At 47.9% G+C, this 19,825-nt stretch overlaps 1 protein-coding gene across 1 annotated transcript in view; it reads right to left on the reverse strand.

Moving 5' to 3' along the window:
- csf3r (colony stimulating factor 3 receptor) overlaps positions 1-9,290 on the reverse strand; it is a 22,503-nt gene extending 13,213 nt beyond the window's left edge. Inside the window, exons 1-9 of the mRNA XM_061255794.1 lie at positions 9,067-9,290; positions 7,608-7,757; positions 7,218-7,289; positions 4,389-4,679; positions 3,474-3,603; positions 2,683-2,852; positions 1,600-1,766; positions 1,087-1,237; positions 223-302 (exon numbers count right to left, since the gene is read on the reverse strand). Of these exons, the coding sequence (XP_061111778.1) occupies positions 223-302; positions 1,087-1,237; positions 1,600-1,766; positions 2,683-2,852; positions 3,474-3,603; positions 4,389-4,679; positions 7,218-7,278 (1,050 nt within the window). The 5' untranslated portion in view covers positions 7,279-7,289; positions 7,608-7,757; positions 9,067-9,290. The remainder of the gene's footprint in view (positions 1-222; positions 303-1,086; positions 1,238-1,599; positions 1,767-2,682; positions 2,853-3,473; positions 3,604-4,388; positions 4,680-7,217; positions 7,290-7,607; positions 7,758-9,066) is intronic.
- Positions 9,291-19,825: the final 10,535 nt, after the last annotated feature.

Here is a 19,825-nt window from a genome sequence, read left to right on the forward strand (position 1 = left end):
TTATTCATACCTTACACAGCACACACACACACCTGCATGCACACACACACACACAGTCAGGCACACGCACGCAAGCACACACACTCTCACACACATGCATGCAAGCACACACGCACACACTCTCACACACACGCACATGCATGCAAGCACACCCACGCACACACACGCACATTCATGCAAACACACACACGCAAACACACACTTTAGATTAATTATTCATACCTTCCAGAAGATCTGTACATAAGTATGTGTCTGCGACTCGGCCACCACTTTCAGCCACACGCTCAACTTGCCAGTCGGAGCTGAAACATTACATTACATTACATTACATTACATTACATTATTGGCATTTGGCAGACGCTCTTATCCAGAGCGCAGTTGATTAGACTAAGCAGGAGACAATCCTCCCCTGGAGCAACGCAGGGTTAAGGGCCTTGCTCAAGGGCCCAACGGCTGTGCGGATCTTATTGTGGCTACACCGGGATTAGAGCCACCGACCTTGCGTGTCCCAGTCGTTTACCTTAACCACTACGCTACAGGCTGCCCCCTGAATCAGGGGAGGGCGTCCTTCGTCACATGACACTGTCAAGCTTAATGATTGGAGCACAACTTCAGGGGGTAAGACCACGACAGGTTGCCGTGGGGACCGTGACTACACGATCTACCACGCAGCAGACCTGGGTCAAATACGTAATTGTTTCGGATTCAAATACTTTTCTGTGCTCAATTGATCTTGCCTGGGTACAGCTGAGCCTTTACTGAGACAAGCTCAGTAAAGTGTAGAAGCTCCATTACAGGTAATTTGAATCCGAATTACAAAGGTATGTTTGACCCAGGTTCTGCACCGTGTGGCTAATGGCATCTACCTGCTTCACACAAAGCTGCGATGAGACTGGAGATGCGGGAAAGGGTAAAGGGTCAGCGTTCAACGCCTTCCACCCTGACGGCGCTCCGCTTGGCGTTATCTTGAGCTGTGCGCTACGCCGGGCCAAGTGGGGCCTCAGTGCTCCCTCCACGGCCTGACGCTGCGCCGAGCGTTTGGACGCTGCTCGTGTGAAAGGCGCTTGATTGGGGGGCACACTGTACCTCTCTCCAGGGTGGCCCCCGTCCCGCTGTTGCCCCACTCGCTCCAGGGGCCCGGAACGCGCCGCACCCTCATCCGCACGCGGTAGTCCGTCCCGTGGAGCAGACCGCACAGCTGCAGCGCCTCACGCCCGTCACCCCCGGGACTGTCCTTCTGCAAGAGGAACAACTACCGTCACGCTCAGCCCGAAACAACTACCGTCACACTCAACTGGAAACAATTACCATCACGCTCAACTGGAAACAACTACCGTCACGCTCAACTGGAAACAACTACCGTCACACTCAACCGGAAACAACTACCATCACACTCAACCAGAGACAACTACCATCACACTCAACCGCTAAAACAATTACCGATTTAAAGGATCATGTTCGAGAGATTGGAACTTGTGTAGGTTAACAGTTGATTCTCTGTGGTTTATTTCCGCGGTTGTGCGCGAGATAATGATTTGCCTCGTTATCGTTTTGGTACTTCTATGGTGGTATGAGTTTGCGTGGCGAACGTTTCGGTACCATTTCACCAGTCCACGTGTCGCTGTCGGCCATCTGGAAGCGGACCTGGACCAGCAGGTTCTCTGTCACCCACTGCTGCTGTTTGGAGAGGCTCCACTGCAGGCTGAGACAGCCGAACGCAAGGGGCTCCGTCTTGACCCCCAGCAGCACCGGGGGGTCGAATTTCACTGAAATAAAACAGAGGATATGAGTACAGTACGCTGCGATTGAGCTGTGACTTCAGCCATAGTCATCGCTTTTGGGGAAATTGCATTCTGGGAGGGTGGAGTAGACTTCCAGACTTCCAAAAGGAACCCCGTGAGTCTGTAGAAGAACCCTGTCTATTTCAAGGGTTCTTTGCCAGGCAGCTCTCACCCGACAGACCTATGGTAAAGGGTTCCATAAAGAACTACAAAGGTTCTCTATGGAGACAAGCCAAATAACCATTTTTTTTGTGAGTGTATAAAGACCTTCACTTAACATAAATGAGGTGTACGCGTAAAACATTCACATTTAAAATGCGTTTCTCTGATACAATTAGAAAAGCATTTGAGAGATCACATTTTAATGGCTTTGTTCTCACAGGAATTTCAACACTGCTCATTCAGATCCAGTCAGTTGGGAAAAAGAATTATGAAGCATCCTGGGATGGCTTCAGGAGAAAATTAAACAAAGGACTTATAGTGTGACTACTAGAGTCCAAACTACCAATTAAATATTCACAATCACAATGAAATATTCACTTAATTAAACCCTAACAGAGTTTACAGGGGTCAAAGATGTAATAAAATGTACTCTGCAGGAGAGACAACACAACTATAATTACATATATATACTTATATAAACAGGTAATTTATATAACAGTAATGGCCAATTATGCACTGCTACTATTTAAATGTTTAATCATTTGGGCACATATTAATAAATCATTTTAACAGGCTTTTAACATCTTTATCAGTGCTAACTACATGCAAATGCATTACACCAAAAATATAAAGAGCATTCAAGCATGCCGTTTCAATGTTTAACCACATAAACCTTAAAGATATTTTAAATAATTTAAACAATTTATTAAATTTCAATTATTTTTAACAGCCCAGTTACCTGAGTCCATGGGGTCCAGGGACAGGGGTTCTGAGGAGACCCGGCCCAAAGCATTCTGGGCCATCACAGATATGGTCATTTCTTTGTAGAGCGTGAATCCACCGCGAGGAATAGTGCAGGCGTGCCGGCCCAAGGGCTGCGGATAGGCTCGGCGCTCCGGTTCGGAAAGGCTGGGAAAACCGTGAAAATGGTGACTCCACTCCGGACCCTCGCAAAATGGGACACCCTCACTGCTCACAAAATGGACACCCTCGGTGTGTTGGCAGACTACCTTATCTCCGTGTGTAGGGTGTAGTTTGTGGGGAGGTGTGTTGGGAGACTACCTTATCTCCGTGTGTAGGGTGTAGTTTGTGGGGAGGTGTGTTGGGAGACTACCTTATCTCTGTGTGTAGGGTGTAGTTTGTGGGGAGGTGTGTTGGGAGACTACCTTATCTCTGTGTGTAGGGTGTAGTTTGTGGGGAGGTGTGTTGGGAGACTACCTTATCTCTGTGTGTAGGGTGTAGTTTGTGGGGAGGTGTGTTGGGAGACTACCTTATCTCCGTGTGTAGGGTGTAGTTTGTGGGGAGGTGTGTTGGGAGACTACCTTATCTCCGTGTGTAAGGTGTAGTTTGTGGGGAGGTGTGTTGGGAGGCTACCTTATCTCCGTGTGTAGGGTGTAGTTTGTGGGGAGGTGTGTTGGGAGGCTACCTTATCTCCGTGTGTAAGGTGTAGTTTGTGGGGAGGTGTGTTGGGAGGCTACCTTATCTCCGTGTGTAGGGTGTAGTTTGTGGGGAGGTGTGTTGGGAGGCTACCTTATCTCCGTGTGTAGGGTGTAGTTCGTTGGGAGGTGTGTTTCTCTCCCTGGGTCCCACGTGCAGGTGAAGGTGAGGGGCCCGGTGAGATTGGTCAAACAGGTCAGGTTCTGTGGGGCAGACGGTGGGTCTACACACACCCACACACACACACACACACAGTGAATTTAAGTGGACAGCCTCACAGAGAAATGTACTGTATTCACTGTATTCTCTTAAAACAGACACACAGACTGTAAGGAGCAGGAGGACAGACACACACAGACACACACACACACACAGACTGTAAGGAGCAGCGGGACAGACACACACAGACACACAGACTGTAAGGAGCAGCAGGACAATCACACACAGACTGTAAGGAGGAGGACAGACACACAGACACACACAGACACACACAGACAAACACACAGACTGTAAGGAGGAGGAGGACAGGGCACACACAGACACACACAGACACACACAGACAGACACACAGACACACAGACTGTAAGGAGCAGGAGGACAGACACACACAGACACACAGACACACACAGACACACACACACAGACTGTAAGGAGCAGCAGGACAGACACACCCAGACACACAGACTGTAAGGAGCAGCAGGACAATCACACACAGACTGTAAGGAGGAGGACAGACACACAGACACACACAGACACACACACAGACTGTAAGGAGGAGGAGGACAGGGCACACACATACACACACACAGACACACAGACACACACAGACACACACAGACACACACAGACACACAGACTGTAAGGAGCAGAAGGACAGACACACACAGACACACAGACTGTAAGGAGCAGGAGGACAGACACATACAGACACACAGACACACACAGACACACACACAGACACACACAGACACACACAGACACACAGACTGTAAGGAGCAGGTCACTCACGCCCCCCCCTGATGGTCACCCCATCGGCGGTGAGGCAGCCCGCCTCCTCCCAGCACACGCAGCACACCAGGGCGGCCTCCACGTCCGAGAAGCTCCCGACCGTCACCGTGGAGACCCGGCCGCTCTGATTGGCCGCGACAACTCGCTCGTTCAGCCGCCACTCAATGCGGAAGCTCCGCCCCTCCACCAGGGGGCAGCCCTCGGGGACGAAGCAGGAGGCGCTGAAGGGGGACCCCAAAACTGCCACCGGTGCCTGGACCCGGATCTCAGCGCAGGGGCTTCCTCTCACCGCTGTGGGGGGGTCACAGGAACACAAGAACAGAACGGGGGGGGGTCACAGAGGGCTTATACACAAAGAGGACTGACACAGCCGGCCATCCTGCTTCACTGCTGATCCCTGTCTGTCGCTGGTACCTGTGCAGATCGTTCTGTTGGGCCCTTGCTTAAACTAATCAACTGTAAGTCACGTGAGATAAAAGCATTAGCTAAATAACAATTATCATTATTATTATTATTATAAATGCAGTTGGCAGGCCGCATGGTAACTCATAATTGGCTTGCGCATCATGACGGCAGAGTTTGGCTGGGACGACGTCTCGTTGCTCACTGGCGACCTCTGCTGGTCGATCGAGGGCCTGCAGTTCAGCCTGTTAATTTTTTAATTTATTTAGTGACTGCAAATTTCTCAAGCCAAGCAGTAGCCTCTTGATCTAAATTGTGGAGGGAGATTAGACCTCCTTTCAGTCTTTGGAGAGGGCAGGCTTCAATAATATGGTCCATAGTTTGCTCCTCTCCGCAGGCACACAGTGGCTCGGGCTGCTTCCCCATCTGTGAAGGCTGGCCAAGCAGGGACCCTGACCAGTCCTGAATCTGTTTAAGGTGGCCCCCTGTCTCCGAGGGAGGTTGGTGCCAGGGACTGGTTGGGTCGGGTCTGACACTAGATGTTTGTTTGGGATGTCTTTGGATTCCCATCCTGTTGCCCAAGCAGACATGGCATCAAAGTCAGTGGGTGGAGGGTCCTTCCAAATTGGACGTCTAGATCGGAGACGTGCGGGTGGTGGGTTGTAGATGTCGGCATGGATTGGTAAGTGGGGGGAATCTTTGACCTTTTGGAGCATCCTATAGGTGAGTTCAGTTTGTCTGATATTGGGGGGGAAGTATGTTAGATAAGACAGGGAGCCAGGTGACTAGTGTTGACCGGATAGTCCCAGTAATGATTTGCATAGTGTTGTTTAGTTGGGTGTCTACTTGGTGGGTGTGGGGTGACCTGGACCAGACAGGGGCGCAGTATTCTGCTGCAGAATATGACAGGGCCAGAGCTGAGGTGCGCAGTGTGGGAGCCGCTGCACCCAATTTTGCACCTGCAAGTTTGCAGAGGAGGTTGTTTCTAGATTTCACCTTTGCTGCTGTTTCTTTAAGGTGTTTTTGAATGACAGTGTCCTGTCCAGGGTCACTCCCAGGTGTGTTGGGTTGGGGGAGTGTCTGAGCTGGTGTCCACCCAATCTGATGTCCAGCTGTTTGGTGGCATCTGCGTTTTCGAAGATGGAAGACACTAGAAACTGTTTTTGCTGGACTGGACTGTTGCAGGCGCCAGAACTTGCAGTACTGGCCCAGTTTTGCAAGGTCCTCATTGAGCACCTGCTCCAAAGAGGCCAGGTCAGACGCTTGAGTTGCCAGACAGATGTCATCAGCATAGATGAACTTGCGGGATCTGGTGATGGGCAGGTCGTTTGTGTATACATTGAACAGGGTCGGAGAGAGAACTGAGCCTTGAGGAAGCCAATTTATCCGTGTTTTCCATGAGCTTACTTTCTGTCCTAAGTGTACTCTGAACCTCCTATTGTTGAGCAGAGTTTGGATGGTGGCTGTTGCCCAGGCAGGGAGCATTTTCCTGAGTTTCAGCAGGAGGCCTTTATGCCAGACCGTATCGTAGGCTGCTGTGAGATCGAGGAACACAGTCCCTGTTTTGAGCTTGCTCTCCAGGCCGTTCTCACTGTAGGTGGTTCCCTGGAGTAGCGGCCCTCTTCTTCAGTGCCGATGTGGGTTTCTTGAAGGCAGATGACATCAGCAGAATGTCGAGAGGCAAGGACTTGAATGAGGTTGCGCTTGGCGGCAGACAGGCCTTCAACATTGAGTTGGAGTATTCGGAGGGCAGGTCCCACTGCTAGGTGCTCTTGAGGCTGCTTGTTGTTTTTCCTGCTCTCAGGTTGAGAACTGTGACTAGGATTCTTGGAGTTAGCTCTAAGGCATCTTCTCTTGGAATTTAGTCTGCTGGTTGCTCACTGGCGACCTCTGCTGGTCAATCGAGGGCCTGCAGTTCTGCTGGTTGAGCCTGTGTGTGTCGAGAGCCTTTTCCTCCGGCCCTGGTCTGTAAGAGTCCCACGTGCCGCTCACAGACTCAACAGGAGACCGCGATTCCATAATCCGCGCGGTTGACGTTTCTCAGGTTTGCGACACATTTTTTACTGACAGGAAAGTTACGACAGCCACGCCGAACACGCACGGTGGGCGGTAAATCCGAGTTCGACGAAATCAAAGACGCGGACACAAACACACTGTTGGAGCACAGCACACTTAATCTACGGACAGAAGTTCAGCGGAACGGCGTTAGAACTGTGCCGAGCACATCGAGAAGGCAATAAAACAACACGCAGGCGCTTAAAAAGCAATCTGTCCACTTCCTTCTTTACAACAACCAAGTTGTCACACAGTTTCAAAACCCACAGCAATCTCACATTACGAAACATCAATGAAGAACTCACAGGTCACTGCGCTCTTGGTAAATGCTGGTAATTTGATGAGTTTGTGAAAGCAGTCAGTTATACTCACAGATGTCGGGCGGAATCAGAAACGTGAACAGTGTCACTGTCACAAACTTGAACAACTCCATGGCGGCAGGATCTACAATACAAAGCACAGAAAAAATAAAGATTATGAGTAAAATACCATATCTCTGAAGAACAAGGACAAAAAAACTGCTTAATGTGGCTTTTACTGTTCCCTCCCTCATATTTGTGTCATCATACAATTTTTTTTGTTATCAACATATGTATTCCATATCAATTAAAATACCGGGCAACAATTTAACTGCTAATATTACGACAACTAATATTACGACTACTACTACTACTACTATTACTAATAATAATAATAATAATAATAATAATAATAATAATAATAATAATAATAAGAAGAAGAAGAAGAAGAATAGCTGCGAACCTCAGTTATAAATCACCATTATGTAAAGTATTGGGCTGAATATTTGCTGTCCATTCCACTTGAGAATGCTGTTCATGAGTGATTCATAGTGCAGGTCTGCCCTGTTTCTCTGTGGGCTGACCTGAACCTGGGGAACAGTGTTATCTGTTCCTGCAACACATATGACACAATTTCCTCAATGCCTGTTTCCATGGTAATGAACATCCAGACAAAACAATGCCATTAAAAGAAAACGAGAAAATATGAAATATGAATCAGATCAAGTAACTAATCTATTAATCTAAAACCATCTCCTGCTATTTCTACATTTTAAGTTCCCCCTGTTAAAAACCAAAAACACTTAACCGCACTACATCAGCAGGGTAAAATACTAAACTGTGTAAACTAACACAACTTGTCACATGGAGATGGGCACAGTCATGATATTAGAAGTAAAACAATCGTAAAATTAAACGTGCCTAGAGCTTGCACTTTTTATTTAGTTCACATGCAAACAAACATACTTTTTGGCACTTTTTTCTCTCTGTGCACCAAATAAATTGAGAATCAATTATATTTTTAAAAAATATAAGAAAAATATTCTTCATTGTTGATGAATGCAGGACCTGTATTCAGTACAGTAAAAATAAGCAGTCACAGCCTTTATTTGTGGAGTGCACACTGCAGACCTGCAGGCCAAACGGCAGGGTGGGCTGAACGCAGTTCATTATTCAGCCAAACAACAGGTTAGAATGAAAACGGTTTATTATTCAGCTAAGGAGCGGGTTAGGCTGAATATTAATTATTCAGCCTAAATTCAGCTTTTCAAAATCACCTGCACGCTACCCCAGTAATGAGCTCTTCCCGGACTCCATTATTCGATATTCTCAAACAAATCAAGATTTAACTGAGCTCCGGAACTCCGAGGGATAAGCAACACAGTGCATCAATATTACTAACACAATGCTGTAGTTGTGCCTTTTTTTTAAAATGAATATTAATCGTATATTAACTGTGGCTTGAGGAGCCGGCTCAGTTATTACAAACATTGCAACGAAAAAGCATTTGAATTCGTGCGCTTCCCCCAAGTTAAATCAAACAAGCTAAAGTGTATTCATGATGTTAACATGGTTCAATGTTCCATGGGAAATATTTACAATATACATATGACGCATTTGCTAGTATGATAAATTAGTAGCATAAACGTGTATGGACTGCAGCACATTTAATAAGATGAACCTCCTTAGACCCCGCGTTCTCAAACGAGCACATTACATTTTGGTTTCCCTGAGCTCTGTACAGTATTTATCTTGACATGGGGCGTTCAATTACAATAAAATTAGACATATTTTTCACTGCAACTTGTTTTTGTCATCCAATACACTTTAATTAGGCCCATGTAAAAAAAGAAAAGAAAAGAAAAGTTAAATACTTTTAAAACAGAAGACGACATAATCCAGAAATAGCACACGATACTTACAACTTTGTTGGTGTCTCAGGTCAAATTAGCCAATGGTTTTGGAAAATGAAGGCATGGGTTTACCCTTTACTGTCTGGAGAGAAAACGAACCAAACAGGAGCGTTAAAGGAAAAGTAAGAAGCTCCTTGTCGCTAAGTCTTTCGCACAGTGAAATACAGGAGCCGTCATGTAGTTTTTTTTTTTTTTTTCCTCTTCCTCTTGCGTCCTGTCGAACCGTCTGGATCTACAGACGGCCGCGTTGCGTTATCTCCATCCTGAAGCGCCCGGAAGGCGGTTGTGCAGGCACTTGTGAAACCTCCGGCAGCTACCTCGCGATCGATGTCGGGCCTCACGCGAGAAACTCCGGAGAATTCCAATTTGCGCGCACCAGCGTCGGCCTGTATGCTCAAGACTGCCACGGACGTACGGCACAGAATGATTGACAAAGTATTTACCATGAAAGTACAGCCATGTTTTCTTTCGGCACAAATTATGTTTTCCAAGCAAAAAAGTAAAAATTAATTATATTATTTCTGGCTAGGGGTACGTTGCCATATACCTACAGGCTACCGTCCTAGCGATGTGTAATGCTTTGGGCACTTTCCGTAGCTTTATTCCTGAGAGCATATGCGCTTTCTTGGGATGACAACATTTGTTATGTGACTATGTATTATGATTTATTGAATTGTGTTCGAAACATGTTTCTTTAAAGCTTAAGATCACAGATATGTGATTAGTGTTCCTAACCGTTCAAATTATGAGAATAGAATGTTCTATTCTTAACTGAGCATTCTAATGCTGATGTCACAATCAATTTTAGGAAAGGAAATGACACCACAGGGTTATAACTGAACACCCTAATGTTGATTTAACACTCACTACGGGTAACTGAAAGCAACAGAGTTCTAGAAGTGTGTGTGCTAGTGTGTGTGTATGCATGCATGTGTAAGGGTGTGTGTCTATGTATGTGAGTGTATGCATGCGTAAGTGTGTGTGTCTGTGTATGCATGTGCCAGTGTGAGTGCGTGTGTATACGTGTGCAAGTGTGTGTCCATGTATGCATGTGTAAGAGTGTGTTTGTGTGTGTATGTGTAAACATGACAATCATCCCCTACCAGTGCTGCTGGATAATAATAATAATCCTGGACAATAACCCTCTGTAAGTTTGTGGTGCTTATCCATAAGACAGAGAGCAGAAGCGGCGGAGACTCGTCAATATTGTAGAAAGGGCCATTCAGCGCCATCTCGACGTTCGGGGCTTATCTACGGCACGCATAAAGACCTTCTCCGCGAGGAGACGCTTTTCAGTCCTGTCTTGTTTGTGGAAAGCTAATTGCCAGCGGGTGCAAAATGCGGTTTACCGCCTGTAAAATCGCTTCGGAAAGCGCCGGTAAAAGAACCGTCGTTAGAGCCATTTATTATTTCCATTCATTCGTTTATTTATATTATTTATTATATATGTTTTTGTAAGCCGCTCCAGCAGCATTATGATTTAACGTGCCTGTAAACATGATAATTGAAAAGGCGGCCATTTTCTCCTCTCCGCACAAAGGCCTCGCTCGGGCGGAGAGCTCACATTTGTTTTGGGCGGTAAACACACGCTGACTAAGAGAAATAATGAAATCGTAAGGAAAGCGAAACGTGAGGAGTTTTCAGAAAGGCCATCAGCAGTCCTAAAAGCGCGCGGAGCAGGACTAACTCATCAGCCCGGCCGCCGCCACCCGCCTCCTGATTTCTAAATATAATATTTTAATAATATTAAAAATGATTTCTCGGCTTCAGTAAAGTATGCAAGGACCATTAAGGAGTCCATGCATCTGGAAAAACAACCACAGCCATGCATCGTTATAATGTATTCATTTGTTTCGCGTGTGGTAAATACGGTATGTTAGTGAATTGTAGCGGCCTAGAATAGCTCTTCGCCGCGTCACAGATGGTAGCACGGTGCACGTTCATATTGCTCTAATGGATCACTGTAATGTCCCATGTACTGTACGTGATCCTCTGTTTTTTCGGTAATGTCTTATGAGATATGGCCAGGCTCTGATTTGCCCCTTAGTGCGATGCGGTTATGATGCTCTTTAAGGATGATTGACAGGTGCCGTTTTTCTTGAATACCTGGGTGAAATATGCGAAATTGTAACCCTTAGATGCCCGTGTGATTCAAAGATTCCAAAACAGTCCTGCAGGCCCCCTAGAATACGCAGTGGAACATGTCACTGACAATTGTGATCACTGAACAAATTATGTTACTACTGTTCATTGGCTATTTACAATATAACACATATGTGATCACTGGAAGAATTGTGTTGTATTGTTCATTGGCCATTTACAATATAACACAATTGTGATCACTGAAAGAATTGTGTTATGCTGTTCATCGGCTATTTAAAATGAAAGCAAAGTCACACACCCACCCCCCCCCCCCCCCCCCCCCCACCCCCCACCCCCCCCGCCCATGCCAAGCACACATTACAACACATCCTCAGTGAGGCAATCATATCTTACTGGAACACAAATCACAAATGTCATGCTCCTTAAAATGCTGTTGCACTGGGATCTGGCCGAGCATAACGACAGTTATGTTATCTGGCGGTCTTTTACATGCAAGTTTGGACATATATACGATGCTACAAGCTTAATCTTCTCAGAAAATGCCTGTGGGTTACAATGGAAAATAAACGATCACTGATGCTTCCTCTTATGGGGATTCTCATGCTGAAATCTGGTTTAATGGTGACACAACTAACATGTGACCATTTCAGACTAATAACGAACACCATGGTGTGCGTGTGCGTGTGCGTGTGCGCGTGTGTGTGTAGCATGCATGTAGACACTACTAGTTCCCTGTGGAAGAAAAAAACAGCTCAAACTAGGTTTTGAAACAGCTGGTAGCTGGTTGACCAGTTCAGGGAGGGAGAGAGAGAGAGAGGGAGAGGAAAGGGAGGGAGGGAGGGGAGAGGAAGAGGGGAAGAGAGAGAGAGGGAGAGAGGAAAGGGGAAGAGAGAGGGAGGGAGAGGTAGAGAGTGAAGAGAGAAGGAGGGAGGAGAGGGGGAGAGTGAGGATAAGATAAGAGCGTCTGCCAAATGCCAATAATGTAATGTAATGTAATGAGAGAGGGAGGGAGGAGAGGGGGACAGTAGGAGGGAGAAAGAAAGGAAAGGGGAAGAGAGAGGGAGAAAGAGAGAGAGAGAGGTCAGGGGGCATGTGACATGAAGGGAGAATCCAGAGACGGGAATGCAGAAGTTGTGGAGTTTCAGTTTCTGAGGGATGAGTCACTGGAAAAAGCCAAATGACTGTGTGTGTGGGGGGGGGGGGGGGGGGGGGGGGGGGGGGGGGGGCAGGTAGTTTGGGTGGAACAGGTGTGGCGACTCACACCCTGCAACACTGGGAACTGGGGAGGTGTGTGTGCGTGTGAACATACAGGTGTTGGGGGGGGGGGGGCATGTATGGAATTGAAGTTTATGTGTGTGGTTAAGATGAGGTAAGAGTGTTTGTGCGTGTGTACCTAGGTATGAGACTGTGTGTATAAGTGTGTGTGTGTGTGTGTGTGAGTGTATAAGTGTGTGTGTAAGTGTGTGTGTGAGAGTGAGTGTGTGTGTGAGAGTGTGTGAGTGTGAGTGTGTGTGTGGGAGTGTATAAGTGTGTGTGTGTGTGTGTGTGTGTGAGTGTGAGCGTGTGTGTGTATCTTTCTCTCCCTCTTTCTGCCTGAAATAACACTCCAGCTGCAGCTCCCCCAGGTGATACACCTGTACACCTGTCTGACAGTGAGCTGCCTGCAGGGACTCCTCCACAGCACAGGTGTGACCTAGACCCCCGCCCCCCCCCTCACCCCCTCCGTCACGCCTGGACGGTTGATGTGTGCCTAGGCATTTCCAATGTAGGGTGAGGGTGTAGGGTAGGTAGTCTGCTAATCAGTGGCTGTTTTTACATTACATTACGTTATTGGCATTTGGCAGATGCTCTTATCCAGAGCGATGTACAGTCGATTAGACTAAGCAGGAGGCAATCCTCCCCTGGAGCAATGCAGGGTTAAGGGCCTTGCTCAAGGGGCTTGCGGATCTTACTGTGGCTACACCGGGAATCGAACCACCGACCTTGCGTGTCCCAGTCTGCGGGAACTAAGTGTGAAACAAAATGACCCCAGAGATCTCTGCTGCTGTGTTTCCTCTCCTTGGTTGGTAGTTGTCTATTTTGTTGTTGCAGCTCCTCTGTGTTTGCACCAGCTCCGACGTATGTGTCCATGGCAAATTATTGAGGAGAAGTTCAGTGGAAGACGATCTAATCAATTCTCTGTACTCCACAACTTTTTGCTTTTTTTTGGAGGGGGGGGTCTATTTTTAAAATCTTTTAAATCTCGGAGCTGAAAGAAAATTCTGTATCAGCTCCATGGCAGGGATGTAGGCCGACAGCAATCTGCCAGTACTCAATGCTAAAATTACCTCCAGGTTTTATTAATTTATTTAAGGGTTTCATTCAATATTTCTGATTTATTTATGTGTGGAGAGTGGGCCGCACAGCGGACGATAGGAACAGAACAGCAACAGCCACAACCGCCACACAGACCCTGAGAAGAGAGCATAATCAGTACAACAATATTACATGGTACTTTAAGTAATTGACTGGATGGGCGAAACACCTACAGTGCGATAGCTAGAGAGGCGCCAGGAACCCAGACAGAGGACCACTGCGTACGAATACTATAAACAACGTAATTTTAAGTCGAGTTACCTTGCCAATTAACCCGTGTACGGTAGAAAAGGGTAAGGTAAACAGCCTACCTGAATGCAAGATTGTCGAGCACACAAGCAACAAGTTGACGAGCACGAAAGTAACGAGGCAACCCAGCAATAAGATCCCGGAAATGCAGCACGCCACGGCGGCTAGAATATAAACGGGACATTCTAAATTCTCTGACTCAGAGAACGAAAATAATTAGAAAACGGATAAATGCGCATACCTGTAACCCGATGGCCACCGGTACGGAAGATTGAAAAGAGGGACGAGAGTAGTTTTATTGGTTTTTACATTTCTTTACATTTTAAAATTCATTTTCTTTTTCTTTTTTAAAACACACTAATTAACACAAAATAATCATTTAATCAAGGACTTAAACTAATGAAACAAAGACATCAAAAGAATGAAAACAAACTTAAAGAAAGAGTGATAACAAAATATTCCAAAAAGACCTTACAAAACTTAACAAACTCCATTTCTACAATAAAAAAACTAAGGTGAATTAAAAGACAAGGAAATAGTAAGAAAGTCCATTCCGCTCAGGTTTAGTTGTCCCGAGAGGCTTCTGTGTCCCTTCTGTGTCCCTTGGGGGGGTGGACTATATGATGAATTCTTTCCAGTGGTCCACCCCCCACTTCTCTCTCGCCAGGTTCTTGTTGCCGTGCATGTCCACCAGAATGCCGTCCTGGAGGAGGTTTTGGATCCTCCTCCGGAGAGTGACCAGGTCTACAGCTGTTTTCTGGTAGACCTTGATGTTCCTCGTCTCCCACAGGACCTGCTTCACGGTGTTAATGATCCTCCACTGACGCTGGAGATCGGTGGTCTTGCACCCTGCTGGCGGACCGTAGAGGATGCCCTCAGCCATCGGGAAGGACCTCGGCAGGCACCTGCTAAGGGAGACAGAGGAACAAACAAGGCCCCAGACCCGCCTGGCCACGGAGCACTCCCAGAATAGGTGGTGGATGTGTTCTGAGTCAGTGCAGCGTTCAGTCAGGGCTAAGTGCCGGTGATACATAAATGTTCTGGTGGGGAGGCACCTATGGGCTGTCATCCAGGCAATGTCTTTTTGTTTGTTTGTAAGACACTTATGTGTCACATTTGCCCAGATGACTTGCGGGTCCAGGTCTGGCCCCCCCCTCAGGAGCGTTACAATTTGGCCAGATCTTAAATGAGCCATGATCATTTTGTAGCTCCACGAGGTTAGGCCAGCCCTGGGCAGATCCGTCCTGTAGGCAGAGTCCTTCAGGGCTCGGTAGACGTAGGGGGGGGGTCCCAGCTGTAGGGTAACAGAGGGGCGAGAGGCCACGACAAAGTCGTCCCGGAAAAAGGCGGATGTCTCCCGTGCAACCCTGCGCCCTATTTATGGAATAGGCGGGGCAGGGAAGAGAGATTCAACCCACCGGTGCAGGTGAGAACTCTTCCTGTTACACCTGCATCAGCTCTTCTATTGTACTGTTTTTTTTTAACAGAAAACAGTATTTTTACTCCGCACCTTGAACTCTTGGACCTGCCTATTAAACTGGAAATTTATTTATTTATTTATAAGCAGGTGAACACACACATACACTTCAGCCTAACAGTAGCAGTTACTCGCCGATCTAAATAGTCTCACGGTCGCCTTCGTTAGAAGCGAGCGGGGGGCTGAGAACGTAATGAACGCCGAGCTAAACGGGTGAAGAAACTCTGCGAGAGGGAGCTAGACACTAATTAAAAATGCATTAACTGATTATCGCCTCGTTGACACATTTTACTTGATCTTTCCTCTAATCAGCGGTAATGACGGGAATGTTTCGGATCTGCCGCGCGTGTCACGATACGTCTCAGCGAGCGCGAGCCGTATCCCTGGCAACGCGGGCAGACGCTACGAATCGTCTCCCGCGCGGCGTGCGGTGAGACGCCTAACCTAACGGCACCCACCTAGCTGCCAGGGACGCAGACTAATTCTCGCAGAGGAGACGACGAACGAGGAAATGGACCGGAGGAGAGAACGTATAAACGCATATTTTTAATGGTTAAAAAAAAAAAGTAATTGAGTTACTTTTTAAGTTAATTCGATTTGTGTTCGATACTGACAGGGACTTTTCAAACAAACCTATGTCCCCACTCTTTGACTCTTTGCGAATGTCTTGTGGGCGTTTTGGAAACTAAAACCAGGAAGAGAACCATGGTTTTCTTCCCTGGTGTGAAAACCAGCTTTGACCAGCTTGAAATGCCTGCAACCAGCTGTTTCAAAACTTAGCTTGTGCTGGTAAAACCATGTCGATGGAGATGGGAGCTGGTCTGAACTGGTCAACCAGCTACCAGCTGTTTCAAAACCTGGAGACACCGTGGCCCTACAGGACTGGAGTTAAACCTGCAGACACTGTGGTCCTCCAGGACTGGAGTTAAACCTGTAGACACTGCGGTCATCCAGGACTGGAGTTAAACCTGCAGACACTGCGGCCCTCCAGGACTGGAGTTAAACCTGCAGACTCTGCGGCCCTCCAGGACTGGAGTTAAACCAGCAGACACTGCGGCCCTCCAGGACTGGAGTTAAACCTGCAGACACTGCGGCCCCTCCAGGACTGGAGTTAAACCTGCAGGCACTGCGGCCCTCCAGGGCTGGAGTTTGACACCCCTGGAATGGGGGTTCCCTCTCTGTAGGGCTTGGGTTAGCACTGTGAGTGTGTGTGTGTGTGTGTGTGTGTGTGTGTGTGTGTGTGTGTGTGTGTGTGTGTGTGAGAGAGTGTGTGTGTATTTCTGCATATGTGTGTGTGTGTGTGTGTGAGTGAATTTGTGCATATGTGTGTGTGAGTGTGTGTGCATGTGTGTGTGAGTGAGTGTGTGCATGTGTGTGTGAGTGTATGTGTTCAGTATGTGAGAGTGTGCATCTGCGTGTGCATGTGTGCATGTGTGTGTATGTGTGTGAGTGTGTGTGAGTGAATTTGTGCATATGTGTGTGCATGTGTGTGTGAGTGAGTGAGTGCGTGTGTGCGTGTGTGTGTGAGTGTATGTGTTCAGTATGTGAGAGTGTGCATATGTGTGTGTGAGTGTGTGTGTGTGTGTGTGAGTGTATGTGTTCAGTATGTGAGAGTGTGCATGTGTGTGTGTGCATGTGTGTGTGTGTGTGTGTGTGTGTGTGTGTGAGTGTGTGTGTGTGGGGGGGGGTGGTAGACAGGGCTGCGGCTCACACACTCTTGCTCTTACAAGGACCCAATCCACTCCTATCTAGTTCCTGTCACACTCAGCCTGCAAAATGGAATTGACTATTGATTTCCCTTTTACCACAGGTCAGTACCCCAGACCTCTGCAGCTCTCTGGAGCCGGCGGGGTGGAGGGGTTGGTGGGGGGGGGAGAGTATAAAAAAAGAAAAGAAAAACTGTCACACTGAGTTTCAGTGGTATGAAGGGCAGAATGAGGAGGGGTGTGTGTGTGTGTGAGAGTGTGTGTGTGTGTGAGAGTGTGAGTGTGTGTGTGTGTGTTTGGGAGGGAGGGTGTGAGATTTACTCAGTAATACTTGGCTGTGTTTTCTTTCACAGCTACATAATCTGTTATTGAGACGGAAGTTTCTCCTCCTCTTCCCTCTCCCCCTCTCTCTCCCTCTCTCTCCTCTCCTCCTTTCTCTCTCTCCTCCTCTCTCTTTCTCCCTCTCCCTCTCCCCCTCTCTCTCCCTCTCCTCCTCTCTCTTTCTCCCTCTCCCTCTCCCCCTCTCTCTCCCTCTCCTCCTCTCTCTCTCCCTCTCCTCTCCTCCTTTCTCCCTCTCCCTCTCCCCCTCTCCTCCTCCCTCCCCCCTCTCCCTTTCCCCCCCCCCTCTCTCTCTCACCACACCTGTTGGTAAAGTTTACTGTCTGAGAGGAAAAGGCTCATGTTTGTGATGCAGGTGAGCAGCCGCAGTGAGGCTACGTTAGCCATGCTAACGGAGAGGTAATGTCTGCTTCAGTCGCGTCTCCCGGCTGATGAAGGCGAACAGCCAGCGGGTGACAGCAGGAGGAGGAGGTCTCACCGTGTACCTGACAGGTGTGGTCACCGGCGGAACTCAAAGTGACACACAAACACAAACACAAACACAGGCGTATGTTCTGAGCCTCTTCCCCCACTGAGAGGCACTGATCTGGAATGCAAGTGACAGTGTGCCTCCAGAGCTGGAGTGTGTGTGTGTGCGTGCGTGCGTGCGTGCGTGTGTTTATGTGCGTGTTTGTGTATGTGTGCGGGTGTGAAGGTGTGTGTGTTTGAGTGTGTGTGTGAGTGTGTGTGAGAGTGTGTGGAGGGTGTGCGTGTGAGTATCTGTGTGTGTGAGTGTGTGGAGGGTGTGTGTGTGTATGTGTGTGTTTGTGTGTGTGAAGGTGTGTGTGTTTAAGTGTGTCTGTGTTTGTGTGTCAGTGAGTGTGCGTGTGTGTGTATATGTGTGAGTGTGTGGAGGGTGTGCGTGTGTATGTGTGTGTTTGTGTGTGTGTGTTTAAGTGTGTCTGTGTTTGTGTGTCAGTGAGTGTGCGTGTGTGTGTATCTGTGCATGTGAATGTGTGGTGTGTGTATCTGTGTGTGGAGTGTGTGTGATTGTGTGTGTGGAGGGTGTGTGTGTATCTGTGCGTGTGAATGTGTGGAGGGTGTGTGTGTGTATCTGTGCGTGTGAGTGTGTGAGTGAGTGAGTGAGTGAGTGAGTGAGTGAGTGAGTGAGTGAGTGAGTGAGTGTGTGTGTGTGTGTATCTGTGAGTGTGTGGAGTGTGTATCTGTGCGTGTGTATCTGTGCGTGTGTATCTGTGCGTGTGAGTGTGAGTGTGTGGAGTGTGTATCTGTGTGTGTGTGTGTGTGTGTGTGTGTGTGAGTGTGTGAGTGTGTGTGTGTGTGTGTGAGGGGGTGATCTCAAAGGTCAGGCTCTGTGTGCAACACCTGTTTTGCTCTCTCATTTCACAACACAGTTCCCCGCAGGGAGTGTGACAGGAACACAGCCTGCACCACTGTGCGTACCGCGCCCATCTCCCCAAACCCCTCTATGAATACCTGTACATCAGTGCTATTATAGGCTGTGGCATACACAAGGCTAATCATGGTAGTGAGGTAGGGAGGGAAAGGTGCAGCCTGTAGAGGTGAAAGAGGTCAGAGACTCTGCCGTTCTGACATCCACGGGGAGGTCATTCCACCACCGTGGGGCCGGAGCAGACAGCAGTCGTGAGCGAGAAGTGCAGTTGTGATGGGGGGAGGTGCCAGGTGTCCTGAAGTAACGGAACGGAGGGGTCTGGCTGGTGTGTAGGGTCTGATGAGTGACTGAATGTCCGCTCTGCAGGGGCTGATCCCTTAACTGCCTGGTACGCGAGCACCAAAGTTTAGAATTTGATGAGAGCCATAACAGTGAGCAGGGGGGTGACGTGTGAATGTCTGGGGACACTGAAGACCGGACGAGCTGCCGTGTTCTGGGTCAGTTGTAGGGGTCTGATGGCGGATGCTGGAAGGCCTGCCAGCAGAGAATGGCAGTAGTCCAGGTGGGACAGCACCATTGCTCGAACAAGGAATAATTATAATAAATAAATAAATCATTATCATCATCATCATCATCATCATATTCAGCATGTCAAAGACTTGCAGCCTGAAGTGGTTCAAAATGAAAATAAGAACTTTGATGTGTGAAGTGCCGTGTTCACACACCACAGCGAAGCTGTTTTTTTTCTCAAACCACACAGTGGTTTGAAACACAGGAAACTCCCCAACTGCACCAACACAGCACATTACAACACCCTGCCAGGCTGAGCGTGTGTGTGTGTGTGTGTGTGTGTGTGAGAAAGAGAGAGAGCTTTCCACCTACATTTACGCACACAGACGAAAGGTTGAACGTCTTCGTTCACTTCGCCTGACTGTAACAACCATGTGTGCCCCCTAGTGTTTGCTGCAGGAACTGTATAACAGACATCCACAGGATTATGACTTGGCTATTCTACCTTAATCCTCATCGTCAAACTGTTCACATTGCTACGCAGAGTGGTTAAGTTTGTGAGTTTTAGCAATATTTTCCGGGGAACCAGTAAAACATGCCAGCGGGGTGTGTTCTTTCCCCGCCTGTCCAACTTTGCAA

The sequence above is a fragment of the Conger conger genome, chromosome 1, assembly GCF_963514075.1.
Source record: "Conger conger chromosome 1, fConCon1.1, whole genome shotgun sequence".
Taxonomy (NCBI): Eukaryota; Metazoa; Chordata; class Actinopteri; order Anguilliformes; family Congridae; genus Conger; species Conger conger.